This window comes from Cyclopterus lumpus, chromosome 9 (genome assembly GCF_009769545.1).
Source record: "Cyclopterus lumpus isolate fCycLum1 chromosome 9, fCycLum1.pri, whole genome shotgun sequence".
Lineage (NCBI taxonomy): Eukaryota > Metazoa > Chordata > Actinopteri > Perciformes > Cyclopteridae > Cyclopterus > Cyclopterus lumpus.
Genome location: NC_046974.1, coordinates 10,975,389 through 10,999,886, shown reverse-complemented (window position 1 = coordinate 10,999,886; position 24,498 = coordinate 10,975,389). Strand labels below are relative to the sequence as shown.

Here is a 24,498-nt window from a genome sequence, read left to right as displayed (position 1 = left end):
GGGTTGTTTTATTTTGCTGTTCCAAAGGTAACAGGCTGGGTATGGGCTGTAAAATGTCTGGTTAGGAAAACGTGAATGCAGTATGCAATATTTTTGTTGCAACAGTAAAATTGAGCATTACACAAAATGATGATTGATGAACATCATAACTGACCCGCATACTGTTATTAGAGGTCATATGCCTCTGTTTTGTTGAAAGTAGGCACTTAACAGAAAAAAATATTGAAATATTCAAGATCATAGTGTTTTAATGAAAAATAAAATGAGAATTGGACTTAAATTTACAAAGAAAGGGGTCTTGGATATTGCATAATAGAACATCCATTTTAGTGAGAAGTATGTTGAAACAAAGCCACATTCTTGGTGAAACCCATATCTGTCAGGCTGAGTTCTGTATTATAACTGGTAATTAATTGTTTTTGTTATTTTGGATACTTTAAGTCTGTGTTATCGTATCGTGTATACCAGCATGTGAGTGTAAAAAATGTAGAGAAGTTGATATCCACATGCAGCATTAACATTTGGTGGCTTTAAACATTGTGTAAATAAGACTCATCTGGTTAACCATCTAACACGCATCCACACACCAATATGAACAATAATATACAGTACATGTAAAAGGCCTTGATAGGTAATGAAATGTAGAGGGGGGGAAATTCCAAAATCACCTATTCTAGACAGTTATTGTTGACAAAGGCATTGAGGTGATCAAAGCCACATCAACTGTACATGTGAGGTCTGATCAGGCTCTGTATTATAACTGGTCCCCAGTATCTGTCATGGGCACTTGGGCTTCCTCCTCGCAACTGTCCTGCTTCCCAACCCAGTGGATGCCGTAGCCGTTCTCTCTGGGCGGGAGATGTGGCGAATGTTGGCGCTCCAGAGTGGAGAAAGTGGTGAACTGGACTCTCTTTCTCTTGCTGGTGGGCGAGTGGAGGGACTCGGTGTGCATAGGTTTGCTCCTGAGGGAGCCCACGCAGCTGAGGGGTGAGTCTGTGACGGAGGCTAGGCAACTGGGCCTTCTGGGCAGAGAGCAAGTCTTATCAGGCCCAATGTCTATGACGGTGGTTGCAGTCTGGGAGTCCTGCTGGACAGGACTGCCCGGCACGCTCATCACCAGCTCGGCATCTGTGCCAAGCCACACCCAATCATGCCTGTGCCCTGTGGGCTCCTGGCCATGAGAGGGAGGCTTCTTGTGCCTGAACTTGACAACATATGAGATACAATTAACCAGAAAAACCAAGATGGCCAGGCAAAAGACACCCAACAGAGCGTACATGCCAATCTCCAAGTCTGTGAGCGGCCTGTTGACCAACATTTCTTCGGCACCAGTTTCTACCTCCTCTGTCTCCTGCCCAGATACCTCCACCTTAGTGGGGAAGTTATAGTTCACAAGGTTCCCAGGGGCCTTCACAGTGCTTACACTGCTCATGTCCTCCACTATCATATTGTCTGAGCTGTCCGCTTTGCTGCCGTCACTTGGGCTGTTCATCATGCTGATATTCTCCAAGCTGGTAGGACTGCCGGGGTTTCCTGAGTTGCTGGTCTTACCCACTCCTCCGAGGCTGCCGCTGGTAATGAAGGTTCGTTCTGTAGATTTGATCGTGGTTGTGATCTTCTGCATGACACTCTCCTCTCTATCTAAGGTTGAGCTGCGTGGCGGAGGACCATTGGACTGCTCCCTCTGCTTTCTCTCGCTGTCCACCTCTTCGCCATCGTTTCCATAATCACTGCCGTTGTCCTTGGTGCTAAAAGTGTTGCTGTAATTGCCGCCTGGGCGCCGACTGTTCACTTGAAACTTGACCTTTAGGCTGCCGTTTCCCACAGCCACTGTGCTTTTGCGTTTTGACTTCTGACATGACTCACAGATGGAAATCTCTACTCGGACCAGGACTCCCTCGCCCTCACCCTCTGCAACCACAGTGGGAAGAGGGCCCTGCACTGACACCACCCCCGGATCGAGAGATGTCACCGTCACTCTGTAGAAAGCAGGATCATAAATATCGAGAGGAGTCTGGTTGCCATCACTGAACTGCACCCAGGCACTGACCAAGGCTTCCTGAAAGAAGAGAAAACAAGAGATATTGTAATTGTGCTTTTGCTCATCTTTTAGACATTTAAATGGATTCAGACTGTTACCTGTTTGGGGGTCTGTAGAAACTCCTGAGTGCTTGTGGTAGCCAGGATGGCCCTATTGCTTCCGGTACTCAACTGTAAAGTCATGGAGAGGCCTGTAACCAGCTGGACCCCCAAATCTGTGATAGTCACTTTATCATCAACGACTTTGATAGTTGTCTTCGCCAAGATTGCATCAGACAGTGGAGAGAAGACCTGTCACAAACATTATCAGACACAGTAAATACGTTAGGGTGCCTCAGCCTGTATTTCCTTGTCAGGACAAATTCAGTTTGTGAGTTTAACAGAGTTTTGTAAGTAAAACAAAAGAAAACTAGCCCATCTAGACCAGGGTCTAGCCGCTTCTTACTATGACATTGGTAACGGGCTGTTCGGGCCAAGGTTAAACCAAGAAGTAGTTCAGTTTATTACCTGGATGGTGGTGGTCCCGAGGTCTCGTCCTGACAGCACCCTTCCTGCCTGCAGCCTTGCCACTCGAGGGTCCTCCACCTTAATGAAGTATCGAACCAGTCTTGTGACATCCACCTGCCAATCGGAGCCCAGGAAATAAGCCTTAGGATCCCGAGGATCCGCCTGCTCTGCCACGAAGTGAGTTAGCACCCGCACCAGGGCGTGCTGAAACTGAAGCATGCAGCCCTTTCCCTTCCTGTCTTCTTCACTGTTCCAGCCAGTTCTAGGACATGAGAACAAAAACACACGTGCAACTCACACCTGTCACATGGTAAATGCTTTGACCTGCTATAGTCCAATCACTCAAGCCTGTCTCTTTGGTTGATTAGATCACATTGAGATATTGCATTACATTATATAATGGAATAAAATCCATAAACCCTTGGGAAAGATATGATTTGGATTTGTAAGGGCTAAAGGACGCTTCTGGAAATCCCATCTAGAAACAAAATATGGAGAGTTTTTATTATGAACAAGTGGTTTATTTGTGTGTCCCACCTTTTTGAGGCTAGTATGGGTACCCTCCAGCTTTTGATCTGGCTCAGCTCTGTGTCTGACACCTCAATCTGGAGAGGGAGTCGGGGCATCCACACGTTCAGTTCGAGCTGAGCACTCAGGTAGCTATAGGTAAAGTTCACCACCAACTTCACCTTGCCCTTCGTCTCTTTGCCATTCAGGAAAACATAGTTGCACCTGTCTGACACCTGGATGGAAAGAGATAATATATATAAAAGGAACAATCCATCAGAAAATCAGGATGAGTCAGGAGTTTGTGTACACTTGAGTAAACAGTCTACATCAAACTCAGAATGAGATTGTTGTCAATGATGGAGATATTTAGATCGTTAGTCATCTAACCAATGACAAGAAATAATCAAATATTCTCATAAAAGTCACTATTTTAACAAATAGGCCATTCTTACAACAACAAATGGCCTTGCAGCAGTTTTGCACTGCATGTGTTACCATACTAATGTCAGCTAGCTGTAATAAACTGCTGCGATGATCACCGGTCCAAAGCGTTAGGAGGAGGCAGCATTGCAATTTTATGTTAATCAAAATATCATGTGGTGCAGTACTGAACATCAGTCCTTCACAGCCAAATGCAATCATTACGCTGTGATTTCAAAGGTGACCTTGGCAAGTTTGGGCGACTGCTCAAAGATCTCATGGACATTTTTAAACACGAGTCAGGAGGTTTTCTTTAGTCCTCTCAACAGCCGCTGCTTTAAACAATAATTAACGCAGCATTGCAGTTCAGTCACCAGCCCTGGAAGTGCACGGGGGTGAAAAAAAAACAGTGACTTTGACAGATAGACTGAGGAGGAATACAAATGGCAATGATTTGCGTGCTTACCAGGGTGAACCCAACAGTTTACGAGGAGATGCCCTGTCACAAGGACATCTTGTGACACGGCATCTGAGCATCAGTCATCCTGCACCCATGACCAGAGTTTAAGCTTCAGAATGACCACATCACTATGTGTCATCCTTGCTGTTAGCTGAGTTGCCCTCTTCCCTGTGAATAATCCTATGCTTGGATTATATCCAATCAGCACACTGTGCCATTGAAGCCCCTGAATGGTTGTTATGGAACATTTCTAATGCAAGCATGGAACAACAGACGAGGACTGATTTTGTTCCAGTGAAGTCGTCGTTGTTGTTGTTGTTGTTGTTTGGTGTGGAGGCAGTCAACCAGTCATCCATGATCGAAGACATTTTGCTCTTTTCTGCTTTTTCAGAGAAACCTCTTCCACTGAACGTCCATGAGCTATGTTCAAATAATATTCTGAAGCATCAGTTCAAAGGGAATGCCATTTTAAAGTGTCATCCGCCCACTCATCCATGTCACAATCTCATTTTCCCTCCAAGAATATCCCCTGGTGTTTTTGGTGTCAAAATAGATATTTGTTTAAAATGGTATTTTACTTTCATCATGGTACAGTATGAAAGACTAGCAGAAATATATTTAAAGAAATACTCAAATGCATGCTTGACTGACACAGCTGTGACAATAGTTTTAAGGGGGCAAATTATGTTCACACGTTACACCGAGTTCAGGCTTAATTGAAATTGTTCACACCATAAAGAGTCCTGATTAATCAACTGAGTAGACATTTATGTTCAATATATGCTTAAACTGTTCCAAGTGTCAATTATTCCATCCTGAACTGACAAAGAGAATGCTTATACATGCACATTGTAAGTCTCTCCATCATTCATGCACATTTAGAAAAGCTTTCCATCACGACAGATTAGACTTTTGCTTTTGTTTTGTCATATAAGCTAAACATTCTCGATAAATCTTTCCCCATCCATCACTAACATATTTGGTACTCTTTAGGCACACCAGAAGAGAAAAGATATCTGAGTCAAGCTTTTAGACTAAGAAGATTAGAGGGATATTTCTGACTGAAGCTGCTCGCTGGTCAGCAAATAAACTGAGAGCTATCCTGTAGGCTCAGAACAGCAAAGACGGTGAATGATTCAGTCCAGCCTCTTGACATCCTCATGCAGTCCTGCTTTTCTTATAACTGACACCCATCTGAACGTAATACATATGTGCACGTATTGTCTACATCTCATGGAGCAACACTCTGAACAGGATACTACATTTATCAGCCGAGACATCTGTTGCTTGCTCAACGTGACCGGTAAAAATTAAAAATAAACATTAGCAGGCTGTAGTCCACTGCATGTCTTTATTCTCTGTCTACAATGCCCTTACAGCCTGGGGGGGCCTGACTTTCAGTTTCATCAATAATCAAAGTTGGCTTTTCAGCCAAGCTCAGGTTCACAGGATAAACGTGGCAAGTCACTGGATGGGAGCACAGTGGCAGACTGAGGTCATTTGTGGGGAGCGATTTAGCTCGGTGGTTGTTCTTTGTCGGGAGATTGATGGCCGATGTTGTCGGAGCCCAGCTAATAGTTGGTTTTACTGTGTGGAAAAGAGACGCAGAGCCGGGGTGACTTTGGTACAACTTATTTGTCTCCGTCTGTCCTTACCATCAAACATATAACCAACCTGGCCCCGGTGGAGCCTTTTTGTTACAGCCACTCTAAATTGCCCTCCTGCCTCTAAACTTTAGGGTGGGCAGACAAGACACAAATGTCTCACATTCTTCCATTTATGGCTGCTAGTAAAGTGTTTGCTCTCAGTTCACCATTTACCAGTAGTGATTGAACATTTTTCACTTGATACTTCTGCAGCGAAAGGGATTAAGGTTGACTACAAAAGGTGTATATAAAAAACACACACACAAAAAACCTGCAATTTCACCTCTGAACTTTTCATCCCCATAATGAAATCATAATTTAAAAAAAAAATGCTAAGGTATATTCATTGGAATGTGGGAAACCAAAGAAACAAAAAATGATGTATCAGAAGGTTATTGTTCCCTCTACAATATGTAGCGGCCGGTATCGAGGAGAAAGAGGAGTGACTCCTACCTTGAGTACATCTTCATCACCAGAGCTGCAGTCTGTGTAGTCAGAAACATCAGTGACCACTCCATCTTCTTCCACAGCTACTGTCCTCACGGGCATCACCACTTTCTTTCCAGTCAGAACGGCTGTATTCAGGATCTCTGTGTCCTACGAAGACGCCAGGGAAATCAGCCATCAAGCCTGTACATATTTCTTCATCCCATTGAATAACAAATAATAACATGCAATAATTTGGTTTGTTTTTATTTTACATTTTAGACATTTGGCTAATGATTTCATGTAGTGCAAAAAGAAATGTGGGATCGGACCACTTTGGGGTGCAAGTAGAGGAAGGTAGGAGAGACGGGGGCGGTGAAGTGCGACTCAGCGATCCTGATGAGGTGAGAAGGCGAGTGCCCCTTTGGCCAGGTCACCTCATGGAATGGAAAGCTAATCTTGGACTTTTCTGCACAGGTATATCCCTCAGAGCGCTGCCATATCCGCTCAAACATGGAAGTGGAATAAAAAAAATCTCTACATATCTCCAGTAGAGTCTGTTCTTTTAATGCTCAAGTGTTATTAAATAGGGTAGACCGGAGTCGTCCGCTCTACCCTATGTGTTTTGTAAAAAATGTTATTGATGTGAATTATTGTTAGTACTGTAATGTGGTAGTATATTTCTGTCTCTGTGTGTGTTTGTACATGCATGCATTTGTATGCACGCATTTATAATAAAAGCATGAAAATGGAACAGATGGATACGTGTGGTAAATTAGTATGAGAGCAGTGGAGCGCAGCCAGGTCAAGTTCTGTGAATGATCAGTTGAACCTAATTTAAAGAGAAGCTTGGCCACTTAGTACGAAAATGAAGCAGGTGGTTATTATGTGTCTGTCCACTGTAAAACGGATCTGAAGCCTGTGTCAGGGAGGCTTTCGCCATTATATAGAAGTATTGAGCAGCAGCACTAGATGGAGTTCACAGAGCTGGGCTAAGAGTGATCAGTCAGCGCTAATGTCCCCTCGAGCCAACCATCAAATCTCCTTGTGTTTTTCGCCCTCTGCCTGAGGTCAGCTTTTAATCCAAAAGAGAGATGAACCATGTCAAATTCACGAATCAGGATACTGTAGTGTATCCTCATAAGGTCAGGCACCAGTCTGATGGGAATGCAGCAGACTAGACATACAGTGCAAGTAACCTGCTGCCCAAATGTATAGCATAAAGTGAAATAATTCTTGACTTTTAACTCTACATATTTTATGAAATATATTTGATGGAATACATCCTAAGAAACAGAAAATGGTGGTCTCAGTGTACCATGTGACAGGTTGTTATGGTCATTCCTGCAAACTGGTGTACTAAGAAGTCACCGACTGCAGGTGACACATAACTCAATATTCAGTGGTGTAAACTCTTGTGTAGTGTTGCGTATTTAGTGGTGTGGATTATATCATGGATTAATTATAGAGGTATGATAAAGAGGCCCGCGGCACCAAAATAGAAGCGCATGAAGGAGGAGAGGATGACCACATACACTATTGCACGCCAGAACAGAGCAGAACAACACAGAAGAGACACATTGACAGTCAACAACACTCAAGGTCACTCTCTGCTCGAAATAGAACCCACTTACTAAAAAATCCAAAGCATATCCAGCCTTTTGTGTATGCAAACCAGACACGAATGGATCTGAGCAAAGTGCATTTTATGATAGTTTCATGCACCAACGCTCAAAAGGATGGTGTTGGCGTTGGAACCGCTGCTGTCAGTAACGTCGATGGTGGTTTCAACAATAATTAGGTGTGACATGGGAGCTGTCAGCTAACTCACCATTACAAGAGGGGCTAGGCCAACAAAGTCTCTCTGGGTAGTAAAGATCCTCATGGCTCCTTCAGTCTTGACTACATCTTTGGACTCAGATGGAAGTTCCAGCCTCCATATGATCACCTGACTGTCGAGAGGACTGCTCAGCTCCTCCACCTCAAAGTCCATCTGAAGCACCTCCAGCAGACTGCTCTCAAGCCTGAATGGGAAGCAGGAAGAGTTACAGATATGCAAACCATGCATGCCAGTCTAAATATTTTGTTTTCCTAAAGTGGAAATGCAAATCATCAAAACAACACACTGTTTTATGTTCTCGTCATTTGGTGGAACAAGTGCCACATTTGTGTTATGACTGTGTTAAGGATCTCATTTTCTCAACTTCCAGAAAGAGAGAATATGTCCATCCCAGCCAGCCATTGGTACATGATAGCATTATTTCACCATTTGGGTTTGCAATTAACTCAGCACATGTTACGTTCCTGTTGAGATAGATGTCTGAGGAAAAGGAAAGGTGCAGTGAGTATGCAGTGTGCCCTGCACCTCAGCCTGTGGCTCATTGCTCTACATGACCTTATGTGAAAACAGATAACTGAATGAACACATTATCAGCCAGGATGACCAGAGCCAAACTTTAGCAATCCTCAATCACTTTAAGCCCAAACCAGAGGTATAGAACTGTGATGTGGTGGCATTGCTGCTGCAACATATTGACAGCTCAGAATGCATCAATAACACCTCATTCACTGTGTCGTGCAAATAACGTAAATATTTCATGTTTAGGAAACTGTTGGGACTATTGAAAAAAAATAAAATAATAAAGATTGAGACTGGATTCTTAGAAATATCCAGCTCAAAATTCAGGCGAGGGATGTGATCCCAGTAGTTCCGACAAGACCCAATCCGCTTTTTTGTTTAGTGGAGGGCTTTGCCTCTGGAGGCATTTTACCAAGCTAAATCATAAAAGAATAGAGCTAAATTTCTCTTTTCACGTGAACTGAATAAAAGGTGGTCCGAGGACAGCGGCATCCTGCATACACAACAAAGTATAAGCCTTTGTAACTTCTAATGGCCTCTCACTGATGCCACAGAGAACAGAGTGTCCTAGCTATGGAATTCAATTTTCTCTTGTGGCCCAAGTTAGTATCCTGGGTTTTATTTCTTGGCACTGTATTGAACTATAGAAAAGATATATTGGTGGACAAAAAAACAAAAAGCATGCACATACCCACGTATACATTATCAGAGCCACTGCATCTGTGTGTACATGTTATAAATATCTGTGTCAGGGCTGTGCAGGCAGTCCTGTTTACAACAGTTGGAGAAACTGCAAATCATATTTTGTTAATCCTCCATTAAGTTCCAAAGTCAACAACAAAGTACAAAAAAGCCGCTCTCTGAATCCACCCAGTACTCCATTATTTTTTCACTTATTAATGGCAAGACAGAGATTTAGTGTAATTGATTAATCTTAGCATATTGCTCCGAGACCTGAGATTAAAATATAATAATGGAATTCAAGCATCAAAACAAGATATGCTTGCGTCGCATAAGTATGCATATATCCCCTTAAGTATGCATTAACACAAATATCTATAAGATAAGGGATGCTGCCATGCTATTTTACGCCCTCAGTCACTCTTGTGAAGCTTGCCGGGGGATAATGCTTCAACATTGTGGCCACTCTGTCTGTGAAAAGCAGCGCTTTAATATTAAGATCCAAACCAAGCTGCTGTGACAGAGGATAAAAAAGCTTTAATATACAGATACAGCAAATATTCTTAGTATTCACTAAAGCCAAGACAAAAAGTCAGAGCAATCCCCAGAGTGGTGTAACAGGGCACACACTGCAGGGGTTCTGTTAGCTTCATGACATTTTGGAGAGGATTAGCTAAAATGAGTGGAAGAATATGTTAACCCATAAAGAAGTTGTGATAAACAATGTCATAATCCACGCCAAAAGGGGAAAACCATGTAATGAGGTCAAAGCAATAATGACAACCACATATAAGGTCAGTGTTCTGCTTCGGTTTAAAGGAAACTATTGTTGTACGACCTCTAACCAGTCAGTGTCGAACAAAGTTAAGACTTTAGATCAAGTAAATATTCATCCCTTTGATGGGATGAATTAATCATTTTGATTATATTGATGCAAAGTTCACTGAGAAATGTGATTGTCTACTTGTATTAGTATTTTTTTCATCCTATGAGAGTTGGCTGCAGACACTTGCTCTTTACAAGCTTTGCCAAACATTTAAACACAGATTAGAGCTTTAGTTTTAGGAGCATTTTTTTCTAGCTGCTCTAGAGGCACAAACTCTTACTGTTTGAGTTAAATCTCAGTGGATCCATTTTTGGGGGCACTGGCAAGCATCAGTGGCAATATAAGAATTAAAATCAAGTGCACAACAGCAACATGAATAGTATTCTCCTGAACGTACGTTGCATTCAAGATGGCTGAATGGCCAGCAGAACAGTTTGTGACTTATCTATCGGCCGAGCTAGCGGAATGGCAAAGTCGGTCTGTCAGTCCACAACTTACATCCAGACTGAAATATCTATCCATATCCAGTCATGGTGCCCAGAGGAGGAATCCTCATGACTTTGGTGTTCTCCGTTACTTTTCCTTTACTGCCAGCTTGAGGTTGACATTTGTGGTTTTGAGTGAAATGCCTCTACAACGATTGGATGGATGGCCACCAAATTTAGTTCAGACATTTGTGTCCCCTTTGGGATAAATCAAAATCACTTTTCTGATCCCTTTACTTGTCATCTAACACATCAACACTTGCAAAACGTGTGACATTAACAGCCTCAGCTATAGGCCTTGTTTGCATTTCACAAAGTTGTGTTAATGAGCAAATGTTAATAGCTCGCTAATAGTACACCGACGTATCATTTCCACCGTGCTCTGAAAAAATTGGTGCATCATCCTTGTTTTGTTGACTAATTATGACAGAGGAGGTTCATACTCAATGACAAGAAGTTTGTGTATTTACTTCTTTGACCCAAACATAGATGAGGACAGGAAGACTGGAGCAGTTCAATAGTGTAATACAAAGAAAAGGCTCAAAGCGAGGCAGGTAGGTTACAGATAGACAGGTATGGGCAGGTAGGTAACAGGTACATGGATAACAGGTACAAAAGAAACCTCCATATAGCAATGATGATGATCTGACAAAGGAACAATGGAAGTGGACCTGTATAGTCATTGAGTGACTGATTGGACAATTAGATGCAGGTGACGAGGTGGGAGTGGAGGGCCACGCTCATATGACATAACTCTTGAATTTACCCCGCTCACCTCAATGTCCAATAAATTGCACTCAACTCAAAATGTAAGGGCATCTGAGTTACGCTGCTTGCTGGGGAAAGGATGTATCCCTGTTTCATGAGGTTATAGTGCAGTACTTCTTAAAAGCCCAATGAGTTGGATTCCGAATAGCCTGCAGATGTACTGTAAATAGTTTTAGTGCATCTATTGCTTCTGTCCATCCGGGGAGAGGGATCCTCCTCTGTTGCTCTCCTGAAGGTTTCTTCCCTTTTTTCCCCGTGAAAGGTTATTTTTGGGGAGTTTTTCCTGATCCGATGTGAGGTCCTGGGACAGGGATGTCGTATGTGTACAGATTGTAAAGCCCTCTGAGGCAAATTTGTAATTTGTGATATCGGGCTATACAAAATAAACTCAATTGAAAATGTCTCACAACGGAAATTTGCTACAACAACCTTTCCCTTCTTGCTTACTGTATACTGGGAATGCATCGATGTGTACAGCTGGTAAATGTTTAGAGATTATTCAATCTTAAAGCAGATTACAGATGAGACGTGGCCAATAAAGGGGGAAAAGCAATATATGTTTACAAGGGGCAGCTTTACAGGAGCACCTGCAGCCAACCTGTGCTGAGAGAGAATCAGAGATGTCGTCCCAGGACACAGCGCAGCGTGCTTCTGCAGTAAGCCGTTGTAAGGCCTGCAGGGTGGTGATGATGGTTAGTCTTTTACTCAACTGGTGCAGAAGCAACTACTGATATTCTTTGCAGGAGATACTTTACATTAGTGTCACTTTCATCAGCGAGACAACCAATAGTACTTGAATAATTCCTTTTGAAGTGTTATTTGTCCATTCAAACCAAAGCAATTTAATTGCATACTGTACACTGTACACAGAGTAATGTGAAGAGAACAGACTTGCCTTTTCCCAGGAATGGGAGCTTTCTTCTGACAAATAACAGCGATGGCTCCATCTGCCCCCATATCCACAGTGATGTCCCACAGTAAAGAGTTACTGGGTGTCGCTGTTCGAAAGGTCACACCTTTCTTTACTGTCGCTCTGTGGAAAGTCAAAAAAACGAAAAGGTCAAGAATGTGGTAATGTCCTATATTAACAACCAATGGAATTCTAGGCTATTTTTCTAAAGTGTAGGTGAACGTGAACAAAAATGATAAAAAAAGATAAAGTCCTCTGCTGCAGCAATATACCTATAGTCAATATGGTGAACTATTCTCATTTAGAATTGCTTCTCTATGAAACTCAACGCTCTGGTAAGACTCCACGAATTCTCATGAACAGCTCAGACAAGTTGTCTCAAATATTTCAGAACAAAAACCTTGTGTAATTATTTGGTTTTCATCTGCATGCAAAGCTGTGTGGTTTATCTCTGAATCTTGGAGATAAACACAAAGTTTTGAGCGCATTATGAGTCTCTGAGGAGGTGTAATCTATGATGGGAGCAGCAGCAATCAGAGCACTCCTCCTGCTTTGGGCTGAGGGTTTTGACTTTGAAAAGAAGAGGAGACATTGCTCCCTGGTCAGCACAGTGAAACGAATAAGTCTACCATCACGCAATAACTCCTAAATGAAATATATAGGATGAGCTCTTAATGGATTTAGTGTGTTGGTTTTGTGTGCACGTTTGCGTGTGCCTGTATGTTTGAACGCTCGTTCGTATCTGTACATCCAGCATGTCATTTGGAAGGAAGGTCTCAAGTGGCCACTGAGCTCAGCGTGGAAGTCACTGCTGTAGAGCCACAGTGTCTGACACGACCCGCTGCCCTAACAGGAGTGCTACATAGGAAGGCCTTTACTTTGTCTCTTTGACAGAAAGAATGGATTTGGCTCATCTTGTGGCATTTGTGAAGCCGCTTAAAGTTAAAACGGACAAAGAGCTCACAGGTCAAAGGTAACAATTATAAAGGGATGACCGAGAATTGTCTTTTTCAATAGTGGTTTTAATCTTGTGCAATTGCGACCCCTGTGACAGCTGGTTTAAATTCCAGCTGCACACAACAGCAGTTGATTTATCTGATTAACTCGGGTTCAACCGGGAGCAGTAGGCTAGAAGGTGGAATCATCTGGTCCTGCAAGTCTTCTGGTCATTATTGCACACAGCTGAATGCCTCCATCCCTACGGGCGTTTTAGCATTGTTTTCTAAATGAAAACTCCAGTGTAGTGTGGACGCTCAGGGGAAACGTGGCAAAAGATATGCATTTTAAGATGGAAACGTTGTAGTGTGGACATGTAATAGCCATATACCATGACGTAGGTAGTTGTGTCGATGCCTCTAAAACTCTCACGTGTCTCCTGAAACGTACTGAACTTCCAAAATGAAAATTCCAACTCTGGCTCGGAGCGTTTCTCATCAAAGAAACTAACTCCTCTGTGTACTGTGTATTAGAGGGAAAAGACAGTAGCGAAGAGAAAGGGGTGGCCAGTCCGTTGTTATCAGTCTGAAGGTTCCCGCGAGGCAGGAGAGCCAACAACACAGGGGCTAAATGTGCAAAGAGAAATACATGCAGTGTTAATCTGAAAAGGCTTTAGGACTCTCCGGTTAGGAAAGATGAAAGATGAGGTGATAACAAGAAGAAGGTGGTTCCACCCTGTTATCCATGTAAATGACTTGCCTTTTAAGTCACACTACCACACATTATGAAGTCTGAGATGAAACATTCAGTTCACAATTTTGACTGATAATTTATACACTCCCACTTTGGGAACCACTGATCTCCAGTGATGCTGGCATGAAGCACAGCAGCTTTAAGCTTAAGATGAACATCAGCATGCTAACATGTTCAAAATGACATTGCTAACATGCTGATGTTTGGCAACTGGAATAATGTTATCTGGTATAAACCATCCCAGTTTAGCATGTTAACATTTGCTAATTAGCACTTCACACAAATGTCATTGGTTTTGCATACACCAACAATATTGCATTATTATTGGGTTATCATTGGTTTATTATTAGTTGGTTATTGCAGATCCTCCTGAGGGGGACATGTACATGGAATTGTATGGCATCAAATCCAATCAGTTGTTTCACCCAAACCCACAAATGTGAACTTCATGGTGACGCAAGAGTAAAAGCCAGAGGATTACTTCAGTAAATGAGGAGTCATCCTCTGGAAACCATGAATGCCTGTACCACATTTCATGTTCATAGTTTTTGAGTTATTTCAGTCAGGAGCCACGGCATAGCATAATAGCATGTGAAGCATCACACATTACACAGTTCCCAAAGCATTTGAGTATGATTTTATTTACCTAGTGCTGCCTTCACCAATTGCTTTCCCTCTTTCTTTACAGAATTACAGCACTAATGCTGACTGTCGAGAATTGTAAGTGAAAAAGTAATCCGGGCATAATCAATGAGGTAAGCAGGATGACATTGCTGTTAATCAAGTAATGACTTCTGAATAACATGTCCTGCTGTGATGAACCCCCTCTTTGTATTGAGCTGAGTGGAGCAGAGTTTAACAAATAAAAAGTGGCAGTAACAAGAAGACTTATCTCAAGCTTTTTTTTTTCTCCCAGCCCAACTTGTGTAAAAAAATAAATAAACAAAGATGTGATTGGAAGAGGTGTTTTTCTTCTGAGTGGTTGGTAGAGGGGGCCAGTGTCCATGGCTTTGGTTAGCAGGCCCTGAGGAGGCAGCAGCAGGGGGAGGCACCAGGGCAGAGAAGATGGATAGCTTTGGAGACTGAAGCTGACAGCGTGTGAGAAAAGCAGCTCTCAGGTGCTGCACCTGCCATCCATCTCACTTCTGACCCAGGCAAGGCATGAGTGGCACTATTCTTTCACCTTGTACATACTCTTTATTCACTCACTCTTTATTCACTCACTTGCATGTAAAATATAACTCCACACACGCAAACTGGTCACAGGGCATGGCTAACAAAAGAAAGTAAACATTGACACAATTCAAAAAAAGTTATGTTCTCTGTGTGAGCTACACAGCCTGGCCCATTAAGCTTCATCACCCGCTATCGAGATGCTACAGTACATAGGGTTTGTAATTGCTTCACCGATATAATTTGTGTCACCATCTTTGGCCTTTGTGAATGCATCACTGCGGGGCTGCGGTGCTACTGGTGAAACAGATGCAATCTCTAATTAAGCAGGCAAATGTACACTGTTTAGCCAGTCTGATGACCAGACACCGGCAACGTGCTTATCGGACTTATGGAGCAGTTTAGAGAGTTGAGGAGATGTTCATGCCAACATGCCAGCCAGATGGCCGGCACCACAGCACTAAAAATAGATTGCGAAAGTCCTATTTGTCACACAGATGAATGATTAGGCTCCCGAGTTGAAGAGCTCACTGACACGGTTGTCCTGTTGACACAGAATGTATAGTTTATTTATTGCCACACTGCTGTCTTTAAATAAAACCCCACAGAACAAGACAAACGATTGTGCTTCATCCAGAAGAAAAACCCAAAGAAAAATTGTAAGCACATATTTCTCGCCAGTCAACTTCCTGAGCAAACACTAAGGGATCCCCTAATTACCAAACACGTGGGTGTGTGATTATACTTTATGAATGACCTTTATCAAACTCTCACAGAGAATGAACAGGAAAGGACAGGTGTGCCTTCTCTATTTCTCAATCGACCTCAAAATTTGTATGTACCTTGACTCCAGCTATAGACATCAATAACAGGTGTATCATGCTGATGAGAGGATATTAAGCAAAGCTTAATGGGACATTCAGACAATGATAAAGAACACAGACAGCTGTTGAGGACCGGATGCACAGGGCTTGTTAATGTGCTGATAAGCTGGGGGAGGGTACTGGATATAAGCGTTTGACAGTCAGACAATGAGTGTATTTTTTAATTAATGTTAATTGGATGTAAAAAAATATATCAAATATTTCAGAGTTTAGTCTACTACTACATTCTAAAAAAGACATCACACAAGATTAATTGCTACAAAGCTTCCTAACAAGATTGCCAATCTTCCAGTCAAGTGACAGCTGTGAGGAGAGGAGAGGAGAGGAGAGGAGAGGAGAGGAGAGGAGAGGAGAGGAGAGGAGAGGAGAGGAGAGGCTATCTTTCTGGTATCTGATTTTTGTTCAGAAACATGTGTGACTGAGTACATTAATTAAAGCAGCAATGATTAAAAGTGGACAGAATGAAGAGCAGAGATCAGAATGTATCTTTTGGCATCTCTGCTGGAGAGAGAACAAAAGTGAACCAGCTAAATAAATTTAAATACATTGTCTAACCCGATAAAATACATTCAGAGGTCTGTAATTCCCAGTTCTCGGATTCTCTTGGAAATCCAGACAACTCATAAAACCGCAGGATGACATTTTTTAAATTATGTTTCTTTATTCTATTGGTACACCAGATAGAAATGGAATGACCTGAGAGAAATGTTGAGGGACTACTGCAGACGCAACTCTGAAACTGTAAAGCACAAATCCACCCATGCACAGGTATTGCCTCAATCAATATTTACCTATTCCAGCATTCACAATTGATCTGACTAAGTGACTGTCTAAGTGAATGAATACAGGACCAGGTGAAAAGGGAATTAATAATCCATGACTGTCCCCTTAACGGCTCACCTCCACTGAAGCATGTATTTGCAAGTCAAGGCGGAAGTAACTCACAAATTATTTATTTCCAGGAAGTATGATTGTGTAGCACAGCGTTATTCAATCTACAAGGAAGGCTGTAACTATTGTCCAGGAAATGAACACACTTTTAGACAAGCTGCCTTCAAGGACTTTCCTGTTGAGCCAGTTCTTAAGTCAGGACACTGAACTGGACATCATCCAACAAACGGCAAACAGCAACAGAGATGATCAAAACCGCATAAGATGGAAGGATTTATGACATACTCTACTCATGATCTAAATCTACACACAAACCAAATGAATAACTGAGACAATGTATTTCATACCTCCTGGCAGGCCATTATTCACTGGCTTGGAGTAAAGTGGATAGTGTCCAGAATAATAATTAAAAAATGGCCTCTAATCAAGTTAGCGTAAATCTCTACTTGTCTGCTCTGACAGCTAACCTCGACAAATCTAGCTTTGCTGCAACGTGGTTCTGTTTGAACTCCGTCTGGATGATGATAATAAAAGGCATTAGGCCGCGCATGGGACCATGAAAACGCAACAATGAAGCAGTGAGAGCGAAATGGAGGCATCTAATTCACTTGCAGTGGTGAGGTGCCAATCTCCCATGTTGCATCATTTCACCTTGAAAAGAGAAGTAATAAACTGACATATTGAGAGAATGCCATGAGAACAGAGTCTTGTTTTTTGTATTTTCTTCTTCAGAACAAGTCAGGTGGTTGAGGCATTCGTTCCCAGGATATATACTGTATGAGTTTTCTTTTAAATAACAATTATCTTATGTTACCAATAAGGTCACAGAGACCTCCAGAGGAATAACTGCTGTTTTGAGATGGGACTACAAATGCTCTCTTCTCCAGTCAAACAAGAACACTTTGCTTTGCAAAGTAAGAACAGAGCCTTAAATTAAATTGAGATATCCCGGTAATCCCCAGGATCTTCATACATTTAGTAGCAGTGCGTTGAATTACCAGAGATCCCGGGCATACCCTTTAAAGCAGAGCATTAATGAGTCACATGCGTACACGTGATTTCATTTGATCCATGTCAACCTTGATGACTACCGCTCTTGAAGCAGCCTTTAATGTCATTGGGCTGTGCTCACTGAAACTCAAATAATCTCCAGTTCTCTGAAAGACGGTTAACCTCTTATCGTATGCCATAATCCATGCTAAATCTCATTTCCTCAAATATTCCTCATTTTTGATGGCACAGGATTTGCGCAAGTACTAGATAAGAGGAATAATAATATTAGTGACCATCTCTCTGCATTGAATTCTTATTAACCAATTAATTTGCACTACATTGAAATTGCAGAGCCCTCTGAAGTGATGGCAGTATTTCACCTCAGTGTATTGCAATGGATCTTTACACTATAGCTATTCAAACTGTGAGGCAGCCGAAGACGCTGTCTTACCTGAGAGTGAAGTTAGTCAGCTGAGCAGAGCTGGCCATTGAGTATGTAGAAAGTGGAGATATCAGTCTTCTTCAGCGGCTTGGAGGACTGTCCGTATGACAATGGCGTTGCCGAGCTTGAGTCGAGAAAGTGTTGCCATTCCTTTTGGCACTTGCAGAAGACGTACGCTGCCAATCCTCCTGCATGGGCGTGAAAGGAACAAACTCTGCTGCCTGCTGCTGTGAGCCACCCCAACGACTTCCATCAACAGAATTACACTTTCCATTGACTTTGGGTTGCGCCTGGTAGTACAGCTCCACAGGGTTCCCAGTAGTCGGTCCTTGCCTCTCCCTGCTGGTCTCTGACCCCACAGCGAACCAGCCAAGTGCAGGGAGCCAGCTCAGCCATGCAGGTTCCTCTGTCGCCTCCCATGACACAGGAACCTCTCACCTCCTGGGTCTGCCAGAAAGCGTACACTTTCACACACGGTAGCTCATCCACAGTTCCTGCTCCGCGGCCCCAGTCCCTCCCCGCAACATAGAAGAGCACCCGGACTTTGGGCTTGGATGAGAAAACCCGAGGACGTCAGCACAAAGGCCTGGATTTTCCAGTTAAAGGTAAAGACCCTTTGGAGCGTTGAAAAGCTGAACAGACTGGACCAGATCTAGAGGCACAAGCTTCTCTGTGGACATAGTGCTGTAGCTTGCGTTGACAGCTGGCTGCCGGCTGGCTCTTAAGATAACAAAGGGCTGCGTGTGACTCTGCATGCTGGAGTTCCTCATGAAAGTCCTGCCCAGCCTCCTTCAGGAAGAGGTAGTCAGCATCTCGCACCTCGTAGTTGGACCGGCAAGAAGACAGGGAAAGGCACTGGGCTCTTACTGTCAGTCAGCTCTTTACTGCTCAAATCTGTAAGATAAATTACGAAATTGAAGGCTGGTTAAACGCCATGGCAATATCTCATAATACCATATTTCTATGCAACTTATTTTCAAAAACTAAACAAAAACCATTACTGAGCAATTAAAGTACTGTGGAAAAATACCAGGAACACTTGAGCACAAAAGTCAGCCAAGGCCAACTGATCAACTGAGTGATCCATCAATGTATTACACTAAAAGGCCTCTGAGCTTAACTTAAAAATCCATGTAACAGAGCACATACGTGGAATAATGTAAATTACAAGAAGTGAAGTGTAATAGTGTTATAGTTTCTGAGGCTGGGACCCGAACAGTTGAACTCGGTGACTTTGTTGAAAGCCTGTGCAGAAAGAATTGATGTGACGAGGTCTCCTCGGGGATATCAATATGTATTTTGAAACCTCTTCTTGACTTAGAAACCTCTTCAGTTAGAAAAAACTGCAAACACCCTTCCCACAAAAATATCAAATTAATACAAGTGTGTTACATTGATGAAAATTCTTTAATCGTGTACCGCAACAATCTTAATTTCTTCATTGAACTTCTAATGTGCACCACAATTTACACATTATTAAGCCCCTGATAAGGAGACAGTTTATGTTGTCTTTTTAGGACTTACTACTTAACAAAACTATTAATTACATTTGCAAAGGGCAGCTGAAATAATATAGTATAAGTTTTGATTAAATACAAAACCTCTCTCAGCCATAAAGAAGAATACAATGCCCCTAATAATGTGTGTACAGTCCCTAAATAATAACACCCAGGTAACTAAACATGTCACAAAAAAGTGATGAATTCATTCCTATATAATTCAGTTTTCAAAAACATGTTTACTGATATGGAAATTCTGTGTCAAGTGATTCAAGCTTAAATTGACTTATATTGCCTGTCCCCTTACATTGTCTCATATGGATAATCAGCTTGGGGAGGAAAGGTGGATCTGATAAATTTGGCACAAGGTTGAATTCAGCCATCCAAAACTGGGATTAAAATGGCTATTTCAGATTGTCAGCATGCTGTGAATACCCAGCAGATCCACCACAAGAAAAAACATTCTGATGTTTTTATGTTGTTGCTTTTTGTTGTATTTTGCGAGAAGTAAATGACGAAAATTCTAATAAAACTATTAGGCTAACTAAAACAGAGATAAATCTGAAAATGTATCTGTCTATCATTCAGGAAGATGTGATGTTTGCATTGGTTGCTTTGTGTTGGACAGTAAACAAGGACAATGATTACAAGGATTACTGGCTGCCTGTTTAAATACTGATCACAAGTGCACAGAATTATCTTTTTATTCGAGTGAATAAAAAACAAACCAACAGCATAAATATTTTCTGATCTGGTTTAAAAGCTTAATGGTAAGTGTTTGCCACAGTGGACATGAGCAGAGGTCACCCGGCCATCGTGTGTCCTCATTAAATGTCCATTTTGATAGAATTATGAAGATTATGGCTGCTGACCTGAGAATGCACTTTTTATCTGGTGGCTAATTGCCCTACTTTGTGAATTAAGGACAAAAACACTGGTGTTTACTTTACAGATTATAACGAAATGGATGGTGCCGCATTAACGTGGTGGAAAAACAGCTTCAGTAGCAATCTAAGACAAAAAACAAATCATCATCCCACTGGTAAAGCAAAAGCTAACCATGTCTGACAAAAGGGATAATGTCTCAATCTAGAAAACTTGCATCAGTTGCATTTGTCAACTTATGGCAAAAGTAGCCAAATAGAGAGTTGACTGCGCCTCAATTCTTTATTGTTATTTAACAAGGACAGTTTGAAGCTTTTCTGTGTCAATATCAGTCCTCATGTCCCTCATGGTTGCCGGCATCTAGTCCGTTCATCATGGCCTCTTCTGCTTTTTATCCTCACTCATCCACCCTGGCAAAGAGCCTGTCATGATGGTCTGACAGTTGACACAGCAACGACTATATTGTATATGTCAAACTCCTGTCACCCAGCAGCCATCGTAGGAAGACCACAGCATCTCTATCTATCTCTCTCTCACTCTTCCACATACAGACAAGAGTGACAGTCATGTTTGCTGATGGGCGACACACTGCATGAGGCAGGAATCTGGGAACGTGGCTGTCCTGGCTTGGCCTACCAGTGGCTACAGCGACAGATGTGCTATTTAATACCAGAGCTGGCAGCAGCTCCGGCTGGAGTGACTATAAACTGGCTCACTGTCTCCTGGAGGGAGGATGCACCGCCAATGTGCCAACAGACTACTTCACATGCAAGCTCATCCTTTTACAGTTGGGTTTGATGGGTCATCTGTGCTCTCCTTGTTATTTCACATGCTGTTCCTGTCAGAAAACCAAAAGGAGTCCATTTAAATCTCAGGCATACAAAGCACACATCTACTTGGTAGCAGACTTTTCAGGCATGCTGCTTTTTGTATCATTCATGACAGGTAAGAGATGCAGATCCTTCTCCTTTGCCACTTTGGGATATTTAACAAGTAGACAATGTAAGCAAAACTATACTTCTATGGTTCTCTCACCATGATGAGAATTCTGCCCTTAACTGGAAAACATGAGAGCAAATCCGCTGGACCAGCTGTTCCAGCCTCTCAAATCACTCATTTTGAAGAGCCTGAGCTCCTCTTCCTCCTTGGAGTCAGAAAGCATCAGTGTTGCCATGCAGATGCTACAACAGTCTCTAAAAGCCACCTCTCCAAGACTGCTCATTTTCAATGCCTCGTCTTGTTGATTTATTTTTTTATTTTTCTACTGTATGTAGGTTAATTACTTTCCAGGAGGGGGGGGGGGGGGGGGGGGAGAATTCCTTTTATGTCAAGGTTCAAGTCATATGTTGTTGATCAAATCTTTGGTCATCCATCTCTGTGTCCAAATGAAAATGCTACCTGTAGGAAATTAGATTTTGGAGTTGTTCATTTGAAACTAACTCTACTGTTCCTTTGAGTGATTGCAGAGAATAAACGTCAAGCATGAATTGTCTTTTGAAATGGATACGTGACTTTGTGAGTATAAAATTCCTCAGTGTTTCTGGCTTGGCCACATGTATGAAGCAAATACAGTGCAATGAGGGCTTTACTGCCATGCATTAGAATGGATACGGAAAGTAAACACAACCCTTTACTTAGAAAAGGGGAGTCAGTAGCAGAGATTTGTTCTGTGGTCTATGGGGACTAAGACTTTTAAAATAATGTTCCTCATCACCAGTTTTAATAAAAGAAATTTTTAAAAACACTGTTGTATCTAATGAGCTACGTTTTTGCCCTGCAGTTTGTCTCAAGGCTGTATATTAAAATATGTTCATAGTCAGCTAACTTCTTTTCAATGTGGTTGTCTTTGAGCCTTATTTCTCCAATCGTAATCAATCTTTGTGCTATTCTATTATAATGCTGAGGAATCACTGTGAATTTTAATGTGCAGTAATGACTTTTACCATATGTGCAAAACAGCTTGCAGAAGGGAGTCGACTCCCAATAGCATTTCAGAGGACAACAATGGATGTCTGCATTTTAATCAGTAATTGAACGTTTAAGAGGATTTTTTTGTGTTTCAAAGTTTTTCACTTTCATTTTTTGATCAAATAGTTATGTTTGTATTATGGGTCACATATCTAACAATACACTGATGATGAATACTTTAAAATAAGAAAATGTTGGCAAGGCCTAATGCTAGTAACACTTATTAAGCACCTGTGTATCATGTTAGCACTTGATCATTAATCTTTTGACAGGCTGACCTTTCCAATACATCTACTTTTAATAAAGCCCCAACAAACTCTCATTAGGATCTGACAGCTTGCTGATAAATAGGTCCTTAAATACAAAGGTGTGAGTATGTTGTGAGACATTTAGTTACTTAGCAGTTACCTTGGGTGGAAAAACAGTAGCTCACAGGAGAAGAAAGGTAAGCTGTTATTCCCGGGATTAAAAAAAAGGGTATCACACAACATTGTGGTTAGTTATCAAAGGTCATCTAGAAATGTCAGGGTTGTGACAATGAGCATGATGCATTAACAGAAAATTATGAAATGTAGTGTTCAAAACTGTTCAGTTTTACTATATGTATGTTCTGTGGGCAAGACTCTTGCTGATTTCCTGTTATTTCATTTATTTTATATCATGAAAGTGAATTATGTGCTGACAAGAGTGGAGCTGCGAAACAAAAGTTAGACGACGACACTTCATCAGTCAGACCTCATGGTCAAAAGTACTCTTTACGTTCTCTTCTGACATTAAGTGCTTGTCTATAAGACACAATGATGCTCTGATCATAGCATGTAATGCCCCAATGGCCTGGGTAGTGAAAGGGTGGAGAAAACAGGCAGACAGACGGGGAGAAAGGGGAGGCTTAAGCTTTTATTATTTAGCATCTTATTTATCACAGTGTCTCAAGTGTTGTCATCCTTGTATCTATAAATCAGCCACCAACATTACCTGGAAATAGCCATCTATGAAGTAGTTATAGAATTTACAGTAAATGCATTTGTGATGTGATTTTTTTAATGATCAAAATTGGTAATTTAGGTTGTCTGCTTCTTGTTTGCTGTGTGAACATTGAGTACTCCGTTTTTCTAACATACATTCATCAGGGAAAGCAAAGTACTAAACTACAAGGCGTGGGTCAAGTTGTAATATAAACCCATCAAGTATTTTACTCCGATGTACACCGATTTCATCTTAAATGATGAATATCACACTCACTGCTGTCAGACCCCTTTGCCACAATACATACATGCTCTGTTTGGCTCAATAGAAAGCTGTTTCACTGTCGAGTGAGATCTAAGATTGTGGCACAAATTAGGACATTTATATATTATTTACGCATTTAGAAAAGACTGTTTTACTGTTGGCATGACATTTCTCAAAAAAGGCCCAGCTCCCTTCAGTAAGATTTGCACGGAATTCACAGTTCAGTCTATGGCTCATTGTTTTTCAGTTGATATCAGTAAATGCATACGCGGTATGAATGCATAAACGGTGATATAGTCGCATAAAGCTTCAGGTTAATTCATTTCACTTTGGCAGCAGACGCTGCTTGTAGGCTACTTATCCCTGGTGGACAGTTTACATTTAAACACATCCCAACACGCAAGCAACTACTTCTAGGTCACTTACCTTGTGTGAAAACTGTTGTAATAGTTGCAAAGAATATCTGTAAAATCCTCCTGGTCTGGTAGTTAAAGTTCATTTTGGCACCCTGAGCAGCTCGCTGTTCCAGGCAAGTTCCCATATCCGTGGTTTGGTCTCGTTTCAGCAGAGCATGGAGCGGATCGTTTCATCCATTCCTGCAGTTCGCTCAATTAACATAATCACAACTGTGAGAACACAGATTGTAGTGAAGTTCGTGCTGCAGGTGACAGCGCATCGAGATCCGTTCATCGGCAGTTCCCCGGTTGTGCGTAAAAGTTGTGCGTAACGATCCTGGAGAAGTCTCTGCTGAATACTTCGTGCCCGGTCAGAAGATGTGGGAGTCTTGAGCTGCGACCGTGTGACGG

General features: G+C 41.9%; 1 protein-coding gene across 1 annotated transcript; it reads right to left on the bottom strand.

Moving 5' to 3' along the window:
* Nucleotides 1-754: 754 nt before the first annotated feature.
* Nucleotides 755-24,282, bottom strand: LOC117736551 (transmembrane protein 132D). Its single transcript, XM_034541953.1, is given in 18 exon segments — nucleotides 755-2,059; nucleotides 2,140-2,331; nucleotides 2,548-2,809; nucleotides 3,085-3,290; nucleotides 6,037-6,180; nucleotides 7,841-8,033; nucleotides 12,024-12,161; nucleotides 18,120-18,157; nucleotides 18,159-18,206; nucleotides 18,208-18,297; nucleotides 18,299-18,490; nucleotides 18,492-18,680; nucleotides 18,682-18,723; nucleotides 18,725-18,883; nucleotides 18,885-18,938; nucleotides 18,940-19,004; nucleotides 24,119-24,233; nucleotides 24,235-24,282. Coding segments are annotated over 18 exon segments (3,480 nt in total).
* Between the last annotated feature and the right edge of the window lie 216 nt (nucleotides 24,283-24,498).